The sequence below is a fragment of the Echiichthys vipera genome (assembly GCF_963691815.1).
Source record: "Echiichthys vipera genome assembly, chromosome: 8".
Taxonomy (NCBI): Eukaryota; Metazoa; Chordata; class Actinopteri; order Perciformes; family Trachinidae; genus Echiichthys; species Echiichthys vipera.
In genome coordinates, this window is record NC_139833.1 from 28,778,073 (window position 1) to 28,794,652 (window position 16,580).

The following is a 16,580-nucleotide window of genomic DNA, read 5'->3' on the forward strand; positions in this document are numbered from 1 at the left end:
ACACAACAGGGTCTAGAGTGTTCCCCATACCGATCTGTGTAGCAAAGAAACGCTACCCAAATGCCATGAACTATTTTAAACTCTTAGCACAGCGAGAAGAAGAAACAGAGTGAATGGCTGATGGATGGAAGAAAGGAGCAAGAGAGGAGAGGAGAAAGAATGCAGAATGCGTCTTTGTCTTTGTCTTTAATGGCGGCTTGGGGATTTGAGAAATAATGTGTGCTGAGAGATGCTGGCTCTCAGGAGAGTGAGAGGGGGCTGGGGACTTATTAAGGCTGCAGCAGTGAAGCCCTGTAGGGCCCGGGGTAACAGACATTATGTGCGTGGGTACACAAACGCATATATATGCACACAAGTTTGACAGCTGTGTTTGGACAGAGGATCCTTGTGTGTGACCTTCTATGTAGGCAGCCTTCCAGCCTCCCAGCCTGGCTCTATGACATATATGTATGACATCCACCTACATCCTATTAGATGGAGATTCAGGTTTCATCACGTCTCAGATGAAGCCAGATTTTGTTTCCTGAAGGAGCTGGGTCACTCGTTAACTACCCTGTCCTACAGATTGGCCCAGACATAACACCTAAGTCTGAGTGATCCGCCACATGGGAGAGTGTCTCAAGTCTCACACTATTCTTTATACCATCAAACATTAATAATAATGTTACAAGCTTATTCTCAGTCCATAGGACTGGTCACGCAATAAGTACCAAGAAACCCTGCAGGAAAACAATAAATCTAGGTATTTTTCTTCCATTCTACTACCCGTATTCCACTTGCACATCATAAATTACAGCAAAATAAGTTTTTAGAACAAAGGATCTCTGTGTTATTCTGCTGGCATTTTCTAGATAGCTTAAACAGCAACATGGCATGAAAGGTTAGCGTTGTCTTCAGGTGACTTGTCTGCAGGTTTTTATGTCTGCATGTCTGGTCTTTCATTGTTTCAAGAAGTCTCCAACGTAGAAATCAAAAGTCAAAACATCTGCTTTTAAATGATGTTGTTACGTCCCGATATTAAAAAAGGAGTAACCGTGGATGTTACGTTTGATGGAAGGAGGGATGGGAGATGCTTCTTGGTAAAAGTATATTTACTATGTATTAATAGAACAACAAGGCAGATAACGCAGGTGACAGTCCTGCAAAAACTGTAAACAAATGGCGGGCTTGCCACACAAAGGCAGAGGCCGATCCGATCACACGGGTACCAGGGAACACTAGTCAGTTGCCTGCCAACACACCGCGCAGAATGAGAAGAGAGAGGGACACCCAGGATATCCTGCCAGTCCTTCATCCTGGAGCTGATTAAGCTCAGGTGTGCTTACCTGACCAGCAGTGGCCTGGAGAAATTAGGAGGAGGGAGAGGGAGGACACACGCACAGCAAACCCCCCCCCCCCCCCCGCTCCCCATGTAACAGATGTGTATTATGGTATGTGAACGAATGATGAAGGATGGGTGACTGCCTTAAAGACCCAGATTGCACTAATATAGAGCCTTTAAAGGCCCTGAATTTACTAGTCAGTGTTTTACTGCACACTTGAGGTGACTCGTGCTTATTTCACTGGTTTGAAGTCGGAGTTCAGTTGGAAGAAAGTGATGGGGTTTAATTTTGAGTACCAATCAGTATTTGACCATATTTAAATCAAATTGTGTGTCTGCCTGATAAATGCCCAAAGTCCAATATTTAGTGTTAGCTAATATCAGAGACAGGAGTTTTCACTGTCCCTCATCCTAGTGACAGATGTGAGTGCTTTCCCACCAGGTCCTATTTGGTCTCAGAAGTCACTGAACAGATACTGCTATTGACAAAGCTCTGGACAAAGAGTCAGAAAGTGATCTCTCTGCCAAAGCTCAACAGCAGAGACACACCGGCTCTGCAGTGAGAGGTGGAACAAAGTCACTGTTTTGGCAGTGGAGTACAACAAGTCCTGAATGACGGCTTGTTTAAGTTCAAAGTGACTCATCACCATATTATATGATATTCTATGTTTTTAACAACAATGTCATTTTAATTGAAACAAAAAAACTGAAAAGTAAACACTTACAAGGGACATACAAAGTTACATTGGGGAGTGACCTATAAATAAATGATACTCTAAATAATCCTTTGTGAGTGATAAATAGTTTCTATGCTCATTATTGACCCCAAACCTTCATTATAGTTTGTTCTGAGTCAAAGTTTGTCTGATATGATGATATTGTCAAATAAAGGACCTTTTAGTTTTGAATATTGGATGGATCAGCTGGACCCCAAAACTAGATTACTGTTTGCCAGTATTTTAACATCATCTCAAAAACATACATAGGTATAAAGGTACATCCCTCTTCACAGGGGCCCAGCGTTTTGTTTTGCAGCAAAAAGTTATTTCGTAAATATTTTTACAATATAGTTTGGTATTATAATTATACAGTTTAATAATACTATAACTTGGATTGCAATTTTGGCATCTTTACGATACGATACCATATGATACAATACGATATTACTTTACTGTCAAACCAGCCATGACACAACATCTAGCCTCTTGCCGACTTCCTACCCCCCTATTTCAAGCACCCTTTCTCGGACCACACCCATGAAATCACTTTTAAAGTTTCCTGACTGTGTCTTGCATGATTTTGATGCAAACGCCAAATCCGGCTGGCATCGCTGTTGTGGTTGGTAATAATCCCACTATTTAGATGGCAAAGAGGTGCTTTGTCAGATTTTGGCCTTCCAGTCAAAGGGTCGTCAGGGAAAGACCCCAGGCTTTGAGGCAGAATATGGCAGCGAACACAAATGGCTCTTCCAAGAGGACCTTTAGTCTAGCACACACATTGTAAAAACACTACCCCTATCTTTATGGCTCAGACCAAGGACCAAAGAGCTTACTGCGTTGGGAAGATGTTCCTTTTGTTTCTGGTTTTACCACAACCACAGATAGTAACTCTGTCGTTTATGGTCAGTGGATTGCTATAAATATGCAAATGTTCAAAGCTCATTCATCCTTAGTTCTGTGTCAGGAGTTTCTGATATTTCTGGGCTTTTTAAAATAAAACAGAATTCAGTGTCTGACAGGCCACGTTGTTTTTCACTCTCATTTGAAGCCTTAAAACCTAATCCTCTGTTTTTACTGAGACAACATGCAGCAAGTGAGAGGACTACGCTGAGAGGTTCGTCTCTCTGGACTCATGGGCGCTCTGTATAGGAAGCTTGGTTCTGCATGAACTGGTGTGACCTCTCCAGCAGCAAGTTGCACCAAACCATACCAGAGGGCGCTGCACTGGCAGTGGGGCAAGGCGACATCTATCCTCGCCTGTCGCCTGTCTCTGTCTCTTACAGCACCAACACAATGAAAAGTTTATAGCTCCCTTCTTGGCCTCATTATTCCTCTTTTTCGCACAAGCTCTCAGTACTTTGGTACTGCTCAGTGCTTGATAGAAAACACATTTTGCCGTGTTGGCAGTATGTCAGCCAGGCTGTCAGTCTCTGTATTAGGAATCAGCATTTTGCAGTGTGGCAGAGGGGAAGATAAACAGTGACCCAGTGATGGCACTCTCTCATCAGGGCATTAAGTTTTATTGGAGTTGAACTCAGATCACTTCTCATCCCCGCTTCCGCTCAGCTTCATCCTGCCCCTGCTAAAAGTTTAAGCAGTCTAGCAGCCCCTGTAACAAGTGGGGGAAAGCTTTAGTGAATGATACAATAACAGTGCAAACCAGGATCCTATTCCATATGAGGTATGAAGTGGGATTTTATGAAATTACTTTAAAAAGTAGGGAACAGAAACAGAGAGAAAGTTAAAAACTCAAATGGATAAAAGCAATTGAAACAGTTTGAAAAACAAATGTGACAGAAGGATTTCATCTCCTGTTGTTCAGTTAACTGACAGGGCTGCAGGTGTTGGGGGGGGGGGGGGGGTCTAAGGGCAGCTCAGCCTGTTTGCTTGGCCCGTCCCCAATTTCCTGATCACTCACTGAAACAAGATCCCTGGTGTTTTTAATACAGGTTTCAGACAACCTCACCCTTTCCTCCCATTGTTTCTAGCTGAGAAATAGACTTAATAAAAGTTATACTGCTAAACTCTGCTTTCAGACAGTCACATCATTCCATTCCATTCCAACTATCTGCTTTTGTAATTATAGCGCAAAATGTTCTCAGTCACTAAGTCTTTTTTATCTTTTTTAATGCTATTCTAACTTGTGTGAGAATTTAAACAGAACATCTTGAAGCTGATTACTTCGACTGATCATTTGCGAACCCTCTCCCACAGTGATTGTCCAGTCACAGTTTAGCAACTGTAACATGGCGCATCAGGTCTGACCAGCTTTCTCTGAATGGGTGTTCATGGAGCTGTAATAGACCCACGCTCTATATTAAAGTATAGTATTGCAAGAGCTTGGCAGGTGGTGTTTTACATTAACCTTTAGCCATAAAATCATAACCAGGAGCAAAAAGTGTAAAGCATATGTTTATCTGTTCTCACATAAACGTCAAACATTAGCATGTCCAGCTAAATAGCTCCACTGCAGTTGGCTAGCTTAACCTAGCATGATTTCCAAGGAGTATTTAATTAGCTGACTACATTTTGTGTAGTTTCAGGTTATTGGCTATTGTAAAAAAGTGCCCCATTCATGATAGCACATCCACTGTGTAATGGTTCCTCACTGTCTGGAAGCCAGTCCTACTATATCAGAGTTTAGGCTAACGTTAGCATCTCCAGTTGGGTCTTTTATGGAATTATGGAAGTTAAAACTCCAGCAGCTCAGCAAAACTCACTATCTGACATATTGTTGTTTGCTTAACACACTGATTAATCCTGCTCCTGAATGCCATTTTCTCAACTTATAAAGCGAACATTAGCTTTGCTCGTAGCTAGAACTCATAAAATATTCTTGCGACAAGTTAGCCTATCATTTAAGGTTTAGTAAAGTTGCAAATTGTAGTTTATTACTGAATTTTAATGTTAACTATTTAACTATTTAATATTAAGAAATGGTATTTAGTGAGTATTTATTAGCTTTTCAGACAAAGCCTATTGTCCTATGGACCTACACCTTCACCAGGTCCTTCTTTGCTTTTCCTACAGATGAGAGCCTGTCTTTCATCTTGGAGAGCAGCAGTCGCTCTGCAAACATCCAGTAAATTCCTGAACAATAGTTCCATCTGTTGAAAGGCATGGGAAACTCGGGATTCCTCTTTGTCACTGCTAAAACTAATTTACAGACTCATAATGCTGGCCCTATGGCTTATTTTTGTTGTATGATGTTTTTGTTGGAGCTTATAGGCCAAGGCTTCTGTTAGTAGCATCTTGTAAAACACTGCTGCTTTACTGGGAGACTGGGTGGGCTCTGTGTTCTGTTCAAATGTTGTGTCTTTGTGATGCTACTCCTTTGTGGAGTTTTGACCTCCCTCAGTGAAACTCATTGTGAGGTGCTGTTGTGAAGTTGGGGCAAACAGGTGTCAGCTTGTCAGATGTCCATTAAATAAAACAGTGTGTGTCTCAAACTGATCCAGTAAAGGGTCGCTGTGGCTGCAGGTTTTCATTCCAACCAAGGAAGAACACACCTGATCCAACAAATCCAACTGTGTGAAGGCGATTCAGTTGGTTGAATAAGTCTAGTCAGCTGTGTTCTTGCTTGGTTGGAATAAAAACCTGCAGCCACAGCGGCCCTGTACTGGATCAGTTTGAGACACCTGTAGCCTATATGCTGTGACTTTAATTTTAACTTTAGACACAACTTCTAACAAAGGAGAGGGTTCCTCTTTGTTCAATGAAATATTAAAATAGAACTGTGTATATTCTGAAGACTTAATTCAAATCACTGTTACAATTTTGTGCACTGAGAAGCCAGAATAACCTCTCTTCATTTTCTGCCATGTGCTGTGTAGTGAAGTGAGAGAGCGCCCCCCTCAGGACTGAAACAAAGTCTTTGAAAGCAGAGACTAGTCTTTGTGTGTTTGGGTGTATGCAAAAGTCTGTTAAATGACCCTTCATCATTTATCTTGTCTGTTCCAGTTCTCTGACTGTTGTTTCATCCAGATTAAATGCAGCTCTTCCGTTTACAGGTATGGAATGAACTGTCTGATTCAGTTTGAGGACTTTGCAAATATTAATGCTTTCCGGCTACTGAGCAAGTACCGCAACAAGTACTGCACATTCAACGATGACATTCAAGGTAACAACGAAACGCATGCACACAAAGACATAAATGGACATCTTCACTGTCCATCTCATCCCTACGGGCATTTCTCTTTCATAAAACAACATGATCAGAGTCAAATATAGAGCCAGACCGATACATCGCTCAGCGAGTATGCTCGGCCTATCACAGAGAGATATCAGTGTCAGCAATATTTTATTATCAGCATTTTCTCATATGTGCCGATGGTTGGGGTGATTTACAAATAGTGTCAGATTTTTTTATTCTCATTTATTCTGTATTTATATGGACAACAATTGACTGATACTGAACATGATGTTTATTTAGCTATTTATTTTATTTTTATGCTCTTTATTTTCTCAGTACTGATTTCTAGAATTGGTTGACAATGTAATACATTGTATGTATAATGTATAATAATGTTAAATATTCTTAAATCAAGTTATTTGTTTAGAGAAGAAGCTTTCTGAGTATCTCTGTAGAGTCATATCGGTGCAAAATTGGTGCATCCAAATCCACATAGAAACAACAGAACAACAATTGTGGCTCCTAAGTATGTTAGCGTAGACTGCTACAAAAAAGCTCCATAGCTAATTTCAGCATTCATGTCGACTGAAGTACAGGGAGTGATTTTCTTTTTTATAACGGACCCAAGTGTTGAGGTTGCTCTGTAATACTCCTTAGGTACCGCTGCAGTGGCAGTAGCTGGACTCCTGGCCGCTCTCCGGATTACCAAGAGCAAAATGTCTGACCATACCATTGTGTTCCAAGGTGCAGGGGAGGTATGTGCAGCACACAAGGGAGACGACTGTTCGGCTGAACAGTGGCCACTGTTGCCATAAGACGTCATTAGAACATTATTACACATTTAATTTGAAATTGAGTTTTTCTTGAGTTGGATGCCTTAAAGGAATTAACATCCTGGTTGTATAAGGTTTTAAAATGATGACCATGTAGTCTCATTAACCCTATGCAGGAACCGTTAATTATGTGTATTTATGTCTGTTAATGTTGCCTTTTAAAATGGAAAACATCCTAATGAGGGCAGTTGAAACAGGATAACAAGCAGCAAAAAACAAGCATGTCTCAAAGTGATGTATAGTGTTTCATTCTCATTTTACTTTTGGGATAAAACCATTGAAATGTTTATCTGTGACATGCTAGAGTGGAGTAGAAAAGAAAAAGTCAGTAATGTCAGTTACACAACAGCAACTATCCACAGTGTGCTAAGTAAAGAAAGCTATTTGACGCCATCTTAAGCGCCTCATCATACTCGCCCAAGTAAAGCCCAAGCAGCAAAAGAGTGAAACATTGTGCATTTTGCAATATAGTCCCTTTATTTATTTTTTAAGAAACCACCACCGTGAGATGTCCCGGGATTAATGGAGCGAAACATCAATGAAGGGTGGCTCCCGGCTAATGACCCTGCAGCTACCCGCAATGGCACCGTCGGAGGTGTGACAAGCAGAAATGCTTAGCAGGCAGTCACTTGCCTGAGCTACCATCAAGAATAATATGCTGTTTTTTTGTCTTTCAAAAGTTACCTGGTCTGGCTTTAAACAAGGTTATAGGTGTGCAGAGAAATTGTTTCCTCTGCTTTTAGTAGCAATACTAATTTCTCTACACCACAACAGTGAACCGCAAACAGGGCTGAAGCCGAATCAGATTGCTTTGATTCCAACCTGATTAGGCCTTTCAGTAAGACGAGTGGACGATCCGCCCTTTTTTTTCTCATGTAGACTCACTTGAAATCACAAACTCCATCATGGGTTTCAATGATGATTTCAATCACATTAAGTCAGTAAAATGTGGTCAAATGCAGCCCTACACAGTGTCAAACACTGAAAAAAGTAATGCTTTGGATCAAATTTAAAAAATGACTGTTATTTGTTACACCTACATTTATTAGTTTTTCCCAAATTAAATCTATGATTCGGCTGAAATGTAAATTTGCTTTCATTCAAAGTGAAAACATTGTTCATTACAAAGACCATAAACAATTTTTTTGTCTCTCTTACAACTTATTTTTTTAATTATTGAAAACCTAATATTTACCATTGCATCCATTATAAATTTTACTTTGGAATAAACTAATTGAAGTGCTGTAATTCTGTTAAATACTTTTTTTTTCTTTTTTTTTTCTCAAGTTACATTTCTGATTCAGTACAAAGTATTTTAATAATTATACCTTAATCAATATACAGTGGTGTAGCGTAGTGGTGCTAGGCTCCAGTGCAATGCACTGGGCCTAATGATGTAAGGACGGTGCTTCCAGTGCGGCGCGCACCCCCCTCCCGTGATAATGCAGTACAAGATTACACTGTTGCACTACCATCCACCATCATCTGATAGCCTGTGAACAGCTCCTTATGAAACAACAGGGAGCTGACTGGTATTTCTTCACATTCTCATCACAGTCATGGTGGTATGTAATCCCACCCAACTCAAATTTTTTCTCCTCCTTTTACTTTAATGTATGTTTATTTGGTTTCAGTAATGATACTTTGGCCGTGAATTAAAAAAAGCATAATCACAATTACTTCATTTACTTTGTTTTATTCTGAAAATTTACACACAAAAAAACAGGGCCTGCTGGGAAATCTGTTCAAGCATTGGTCAGATTAATGTACACGGAAAGCGCATGTTGCACTGTAACAGCACAATTTTGAATTCTTACCTTGTTTTAACGAGTTTCATCACAGGACAGACAGTCCACTCTTGCGCACTTGATGCAAGTAAAACAACAATGGCGGACTTCAACAACGAAAAGAGCGGTCTGACGTGATGTCACATTCTCACGTGACAGGAAACCATTTGGTTTAAAGAGAAAATACCATTTGAGAAGACGTGTTTCTTTTCATTTTATCCACAGCTTTGAAGCAAACTGAAAACATCAGGTTTAAACATGAACCCATACTTTTTCATGAGACCAATTTAAAAATACACTTCAAAGGAATGACACAGTAGTTTCACTTCTTTCAGTGTACCGCAAACATTCTTACACTTCTTAACGGACGGCGTCCACACAGTCTGCCTGGGGGATCAGGACTGTCCTCAATAATGTTATGCAAAAAACCATGGCTCAACTGCAAGAATTGTGTTGTCTCATTGACTTTCGGCAGTCCTGATTGGAAAGGAAAAGTGTATTCAGATGAGATATTCTTTTGACAAGAATGATGAGAATTTGTGTGTGACTGGCATGTGAAACCAAAGCTGGTATGAAGATGTCAGAATATTGCTCCTCTCCCGTTCCTCTTTCATCCCTCCCTTCTGTCTTGCTCCCAGGCAGCGATGGGGATTGCTGAGCTCATCACAATGGCCATGGAGAAGGACGGACTCCCTAAGGAAGAATGTTTGAAAAAGATCTGGATGGTCGATTCCAAGGGCCTCATTGTCAAGGTGCCTTGATAAAATACTGCACATGTACACGGTGTATATACACTAATCCAATGTAATCTGACCAGAAGGAATGTTCAAAAGGAAGTTAGACAAATAAATCCTGAAAATCACTACACTGATGTTATCACAGGTTAAGAATCTCTCAGGGTGGATTTTCCTGAGCAGTTTGACATTCTGCCTCCACAATGAAGAAAATAAATTTCCCATTGTTTATTAATTTATATGACATATGTTTGTCCTTGAAAATCACTGCAAAAGGCTCTCCAACATTAGCATCTGTTACACATCTGTTTTGTCCGGCATATCCATGTTTTTCATCCCTCTGCCTCTTCACTTACCACGACTCCTTCACTCTTTCTTCCATTCCACCTGCGACGCTCTCTCTTCCCTCTCCCCTCCATCACACCTCTCCTCTTCGTATTCTTTTCACCTCCTCTTTTCTCTGTCTTCTTTCCAAATGGTGATCCTCCAGCCCAGAGGAACACTTACAACAAAGCTTTCATTCCTTCAGCAGTAAAACACATTGGGGAGCAGTGACAATGACTCCAAGCATTAAACAGTTTTTACAGCGTCTGGTGTTTCTACAGATGGTTTTGTGTCTTTAATGTCCTCCTCCTCAACCGCCCTCTCCATATCCTCAGGGTCGAGACCACCTGACTCATGAGAAGGAGAGGTTTGCTCATGAGCACCCACAGATGAAGAAACTGGAGGATGTGGTTCAGGAACTGAAACCCACAGCTATCATTGGTAATACAACAAACATTTGATGTGTGCCAGTTAGCCATTTTGACAATATGTGTCAGACTGCATGGTGCTAAGGCCCAGACACACCAGCCCATCATCAATGCCCAACATCGCTTCACTCGATGCACTCAGAAAACATCACAAAGACTACAGTCAATAGCCATCAAACTTGTATATTCTGCACCTGTGTAGGAAAGAACTCTCCATGCCAGAAGGCAGAGCTAGTCTGTATGTTCAAAAACGGAAACTGCTGACAAGGGCCAACTACTGCCAGTGGTGCAGGACAGCAAAAACTAGGGAGACAGGTGCTCTTCGTCGGCCGGACTTTGTTGGATGACTGTCGGCTTGGTCTGTCCATGACTTTAGATTGATGACACTGATGGATTGTATTCCAGAAATCACTTAAAGAAAGGGCTGATTGAGAATCTAAGATCATATTTGGAATGCTAAAGATGAGCTACAGAATAATTTAAAGTTGAAAAAATTGAAAAATTAAGGAAAGCTGACTGAAATGGGATATAATTGCTCATTGCTTTCTGTTCCAGGTGTTGCAGCTGTTGCTGGAGCCTTCACAGAGCAGATCATCATAGACATGGCTTCCTTCAATAAAAGCCCGATCATCTTTGCCCTCAGCAACCCAACCAGTAAAGCAGAATGCACCGCTGAGCAGTGTTACACACTCACAGAGGTACTCAGTCAGGACACTCTTCATCGCAGTTATATTCCCGTACATTCATTATTTCATTTTATCGCTATTGAATGGCTGATAAACTAATAATATTAATACACTACTATACCTCACTGTTCTGCAGGGGCGGGGCATCTTTGCCAGTGGCAGCCCATTTGACCCAGTCACCCTGTCTAATGGCAGGACGTTCTACCCTGGTCAGGGAAACAACGCTTACATCTTCCCCGGTGTGGGCCTGGGTGTCACTGTTTGCTCCATCCGACATATTACTGAGGAAATCTTCCTCGCTGCAGCAGAGGTAACACACTGACATGTACAGTATACACACCCTTTTCAAATGTTCCCTACTATCAGTAGTAGTCAATGTAATGAGTGTCTGAACCGTTTCATTACATTATTGACAGTGATAGGGGATGCATTTCTTACTCTAGCAAAAGGAGCAATACCAGACTGTAAAATAATTCCCTTACAAGTAAAAGTCCTGTATTAAAATTTGATTTACTTATATATATTTTTTAGCTATTTAAAAGGATGTAGTCAGCAGGGTGATTTTAAAGGTTTATTGTAGAAGCAAGGTTATGGAGAGGCTAACAGTCAGACAGGCAAGTAAGTGCTCAATAAAGAAAAGTGTCCTCTGGAGTACTTTATATATTGCAACACTAGGTAATTACTGCTGATGCATACATACTGTCACTCACATGCTTCCACAAATGCACTGTTAGTGCTGCAGTGGTGCTGCAGTGCTGCCTACCTCTCTATACTGAATTTGCCTATGATAATGGCCAAAAATGATAGAATATTCCATTTAATTTCGTTACAAATGTCAATAATCATTTTAGATAGAAAAGGCTGAGATTCTGTACGCAGAAACAAACAGAAAGCATTTAGTTAAGTACAAATATATATGTTTTGTTCATATCTGTGACACAGTATTCTAGATATACACATTGAAAGTGCAGTGAAAGTGTTGTTATGAAGTCAATTTGACTGTCAAAAGATCATTCACTTTTTCTGCTTTTGCTGCGAGCAGCTAGCATGTCGCGGTAAAAAATAGACGAGATCTTGAATCTAAGCCCAGTCACGCCTGTTAACTTGGGGCGGAAATAAAAACCCAACACGTTCAGCAACGCACACGTGCTGCTCACACAAGATGTGTGTCCCGGCCGTCAGTCTGAGTCAAAATGTGATTAAAAACAGTATGCACCACCAATCTGTCCCTCTGTCTCTGTATAATATAGTCATAAACTGAACTCAGAGTAATCACACTCGTGCAACCCAAGTAAAGTATTTTGTTTATTTTCTTCACTTCCATAAAATGAGCTGTGTGTTTACCATTTAACAGGCTCTTGCTCACCTGGTGACAGAGAAGGACCTGGCAGAGGGAAGGTTGTATCCTCCTCTTAGCTCCATCAGGGACGTCTCTCTCAAGCTGGCTGTCAAGGTGAGAGCTCAGTGCACACACAGTACAGAGCTGAGGTACCTTGCATTATATTTGAGTCTGGTTGTGAGAATTTCTATTTGCCTCAAAACTTGTACATTACAGGTCATGGAGTATGCCTATGAGCACAACCTGGCCACACTACACCCGGAGCCGTCCGACAAAGAAGCATATTTGCACTCACTCACCTATAGCACTGATTATGATGAGTTTGCTGTGGACTCATACGTCTGGCCAGAGGACAGTATGACTGTGCAGTCATGCAAACTTTAATGCACTGGAGAGAAAGACAGAAGGAGCTCTGGAGGGCTACGGTGACTACTGACATGAAATATCATCACAAGACATGACGTTGGGATGTGAAAGGGGCTGTGTGTAGACATTGCATCTCATTAATATATTACTGTCAAATGAATGGAATAGTGAAAAGAAATACTGAATTTTTTAAAAACACTGAAAAGAGGGAAACTGCTAAAACCTGAAATAGACAGATGTTTACAGAACTTACATTTAACGATAATATATTTGAGGGAAGTTCTTCACAGGTGACTTTTAGTTGTAGTGTAATAGGCAGTTATTTTATTACCGTGTCAGCTGTAATCCAAACACCCTGTCAAATAAAAATGGTTTTGATTAACGTTTTCCATCATTCCACTGATTGCTGCATCAACAACGAGAATCTGTTGAGTGTTAGACCTGAGGGCAGAGCAGCCACAAAAAGAAAAAGGCAAAACAGAATGGTAACGTATTTCAAGTGTTTATATATCTATGATAATGACCTCACAGACCGCTGTCTCTTTCTCAAGAGATACATTATTTTTACAGTTTTGTGTCCGTAATGCCATAGAGTATACGGAGGAGGCACACATAAGGAAATCCATCTTTTTAGGATGGTCTTGACCTGCTCTATGTAACGTGTCTTGAGATAACAAAGGTAACAATACTGTAAACCTAGTTCTATTGGCACAGGCGGAGCCCTCTGCTGGACTTTGTGGGTACTCAGGAGGTGAGAGCATTACCCACGGAGCCTGTGTGAGATAGAACTTCTGTTATGATTTGACAGCCATATACTGTACATATACAGTATATATATATATATATATATATATCCATAACACTGTGCAATCAACATTTACTTCATAATGATAACTTAAGACAGAGAGTGGTCTGTGGTGGCTTTAATATTAAAGTATACTGTACTATATTCATAAAATATTCAGTAATTACACTACATCAAGATGATTGTAGTTCAGACAAAATAAAACTGTTGGGTGTGTACACCATTTTGGCTTCTTACTTCCTTTATTCAATAATCATAAAAGGATGCTGATAAAAAAAAAAAAGCTTTTCCCTTCAGTGCAGGACACTTTCCTTGATAATTGTCACTCATCTATGGTTTCTATAGCTACATTATATTGCTTTGCTTTACTGTGAGTAACTGAAATTCATCTTACGATGATCTGGCTCCCTCCAGAGGCCAACTGTTGTCACTGAAATACAATTAGCAGTGATTCCTAGTATCGTTTCATCTTTATGAGTTCATGTGTTTTTCTTAAGCAGTTCAGATTTGAACAGGAAACTTACGAACCTTATTGAGACTTTAACAGTATGTACCATAATACAATTCAATCTCCATTATTTTAATTTGCATGCAATTTTAAAAGCAAACAGATGCATTTACACAGGAGATCAAAATTAGAGAACAAATTATAAATACCTGATTTATTCTGAAATATTGTTTTGGGTTTTTTTCTTCAGAATTTGATAGAATATCCACTTCTGAACTAACATGTTTTTTTAAATACCCAAGGAGCTTCACCAAAAAAAATTTATTCAAAATGAACAGGAAGTGTAGAGGCCACAGCTTTGAATGACTTCAGCACATCTGCACCCACAGGACATCACTAGTTTCTCACACTGCTCTGCTTTGATCTTGGTCCATTCTGACTCAGTCTTTTCCACAGTTCACTAACTAGAGTGGGTTTCTTAGACATAACTTCACACACAGAGGATTTTCCAGAGATTCTAATTTTGTGTGTACATGCAAGCCACAATAAAAGCAGCAGGTGAATCAAAACACTTTATGGTCCAACAGTGTATTTTTTGTCTGTCCGCTGTCTGGTTTAAACTGAGGATGTTATTTACATGACTTAATCAGTCAATCACTGGCCAGACAGTCGGTACCAGAGGCCAGTCTGTAATCAATAGAGAAGCAACCAGACCAGTCAGCATTCAGTGTTGAGCGTCTCGCCCCAGGCATAATTTGTAGAGGCACATATTTGTTTTCCTCCTTACCTCACCCTCCCTTTTAATTCAGCCTTGGGCAACCACCACTCTGACATGATGATCAATATGTCTCAATGTCAGCGCCATCCAGTTGTCAGCCATCGAGGCATAAATGGTACATCAGGTCTGCTCCAACACACAAACAAGTTTCCCTTGATGCTGTCTCTACCAGGATTAATATCTGTTTTATAGAGTGGATGGAGAGAGACAGGAAGGACATGTGCAGGTGGGTCACAGTGAGCCTTTTGCCAAATAGGCTACTGGATGTTCTCCATCAGCTGTTCTTGTGTCTTGTTGGACATAACCTCACTGTCAAATGAACCTAGGTATCTCTTCATCAACAACGGCGGCTATGTATCCATTACTTTTAGCTGACATGTTAATTCATTTATTTGCACCATTTATCCATTACTTTTCTTTAGAAGTATCTGCTAGTTTGCTTTCAGGATTTCTTACTGTTACAATATGTGGTGTTCACTTGTATTTATGGAATAACAATTTCTATTTCCCCAAATTAGTTGAGTTACTCTACAATCATGTACAAGTACCTCTGGTTGGGAAGCCTACGGTCCTTTGCTGAAGCTGACTTTTAGTAAATCTGCCGTATGTCACCATCTTGTCTCTGCCACAGCCCTCGGCGGCACCTTGCTGGTCACGGACAGGCCGGGTGATTGGCAGTTGTAACCCTACAACATGTTGACCTTGTTTACAGTCTCAAATGAAATGGCACCTTGCTGAGACCTTGTGATCAGTGCCAATCGGTACAGCCCCAGAGGGGGTATCGCATGTCTACCCATCCTCCCTGTCGCCTGTCTGGCATGAAGCCTAAAAACCCTTTCCCATCTGCCCGACCACCACCACACACTCAGCATGTCCTGCTTGCATTCTTGCGTAACCACAGCATAGTTCAGACCAAAGAAAACAGTAGATGTGACGTGTCCTTGGGACTTGCCAAATATATCCACGGTTCAGGCAGCATCATTGAATTTCCTCTCCAGACCCACAATGCGTCCCTTTTGTTAATCCTTATAACACGTATGATTTATTTTAATGTGTGTAAATTACCCCTTCAATAAATGAATAAATATTGCAGATTTACTATTTATGTACCACTCTCACTATAATTTCTAATGTTTTTTTCCTTACTTGATACTCCCCACTTGTAGTGGCAAAACTGTGCAGGTCTATGAGAGGAGCATCCTCCTATAAAGGCCCGCAGAGGGTGCTCTAACACACTGTTTGAGCACAGATCAGTGAAAGGTCTTTAAAGGAACCATAATGCAACATTTGTGGGAGAAAAAAATGAGCTTAATATACACATTTGTCTATGATCATCTCTCCTCACATTTTCTCCTTTCATTACCTTCTCCTGTATCTTTGCTGAATATAATGACACAAGATAATGACTACTATATTAATGCAATAATACACCAAACTATAGGCTCAATCACTGCATTTACATGGGGTAATTTCACCAGCTACACCTTCATATAAATACAATAGATCAGACTCCTATGTGTTCCTGGTCTTTGTATGAGTCACCCAGTGAATGGGCATTATCCTGCATTATAGCCTGAGATAATGATGGGTAAAATGGACAAAATCTATGTGGATAATATATCTATATATAAACAGCTCAATGGAATTAATTACATTACGGTAACATGTGACTTACTGCTGGTCTGTTCACTGCTGAAAATGCCATCTTTGATTTGAAAAGCAAAGGATTAACCTTTAATTACATTTGGTACTTATGAATTTAGACATTTCTAATAAAACCAAGATGTTTTTTATACAGAAACATTTTACAGTCACCACTGCTCAATCAGCTGATCGGTTGTAGCTGTCTGGTGCACTGGAGTGTACCATTTAGGCAGCTT

General features: G+C 40.4%; 1 protein-coding gene across 1 annotated transcript in view; it reads left to right on the forward strand.

Annotated features, from left to right (window-relative positions):
• Positions 1–13,140, forward strand: part of me1 (malic enzyme 1, NADP(+)-dependent, cytosolic) — a 100,924-nt gene extending 87,784 nt beyond the window's left edge. Inside the window, exons 7-14 of the mRNA XM_083917553.1 lie at positions 6,051–6,160; positions 6,830–6,927; positions 9,431–9,544; positions 10,186–10,291; positions 10,834–10,976; positions 11,101–11,274; positions 12,319–12,417; positions 12,520–13,140. Of these exons, the coding sequence (XP_083773679.1) occupies positions 6,051–6,160; positions 6,830–6,927; positions 9,431–9,544; positions 10,186–10,291; positions 10,834–10,976; positions 11,101–11,274; positions 12,319–12,417; positions 12,520–12,687 (1,012 nt within the window). The 3' untranslated portion in view covers positions 12,688–13,140. The remainder of the gene's footprint in view (positions 1–6,050; positions 6,161–6,829; positions 6,928–9,430; positions 9,545–10,185; positions 10,292–10,833; positions 10,977–11,100; positions 11,275–12,318; positions 12,418–12,519) is intronic.
• Positions 13,141–16,580: the final 3,440 nt, after the last annotated feature.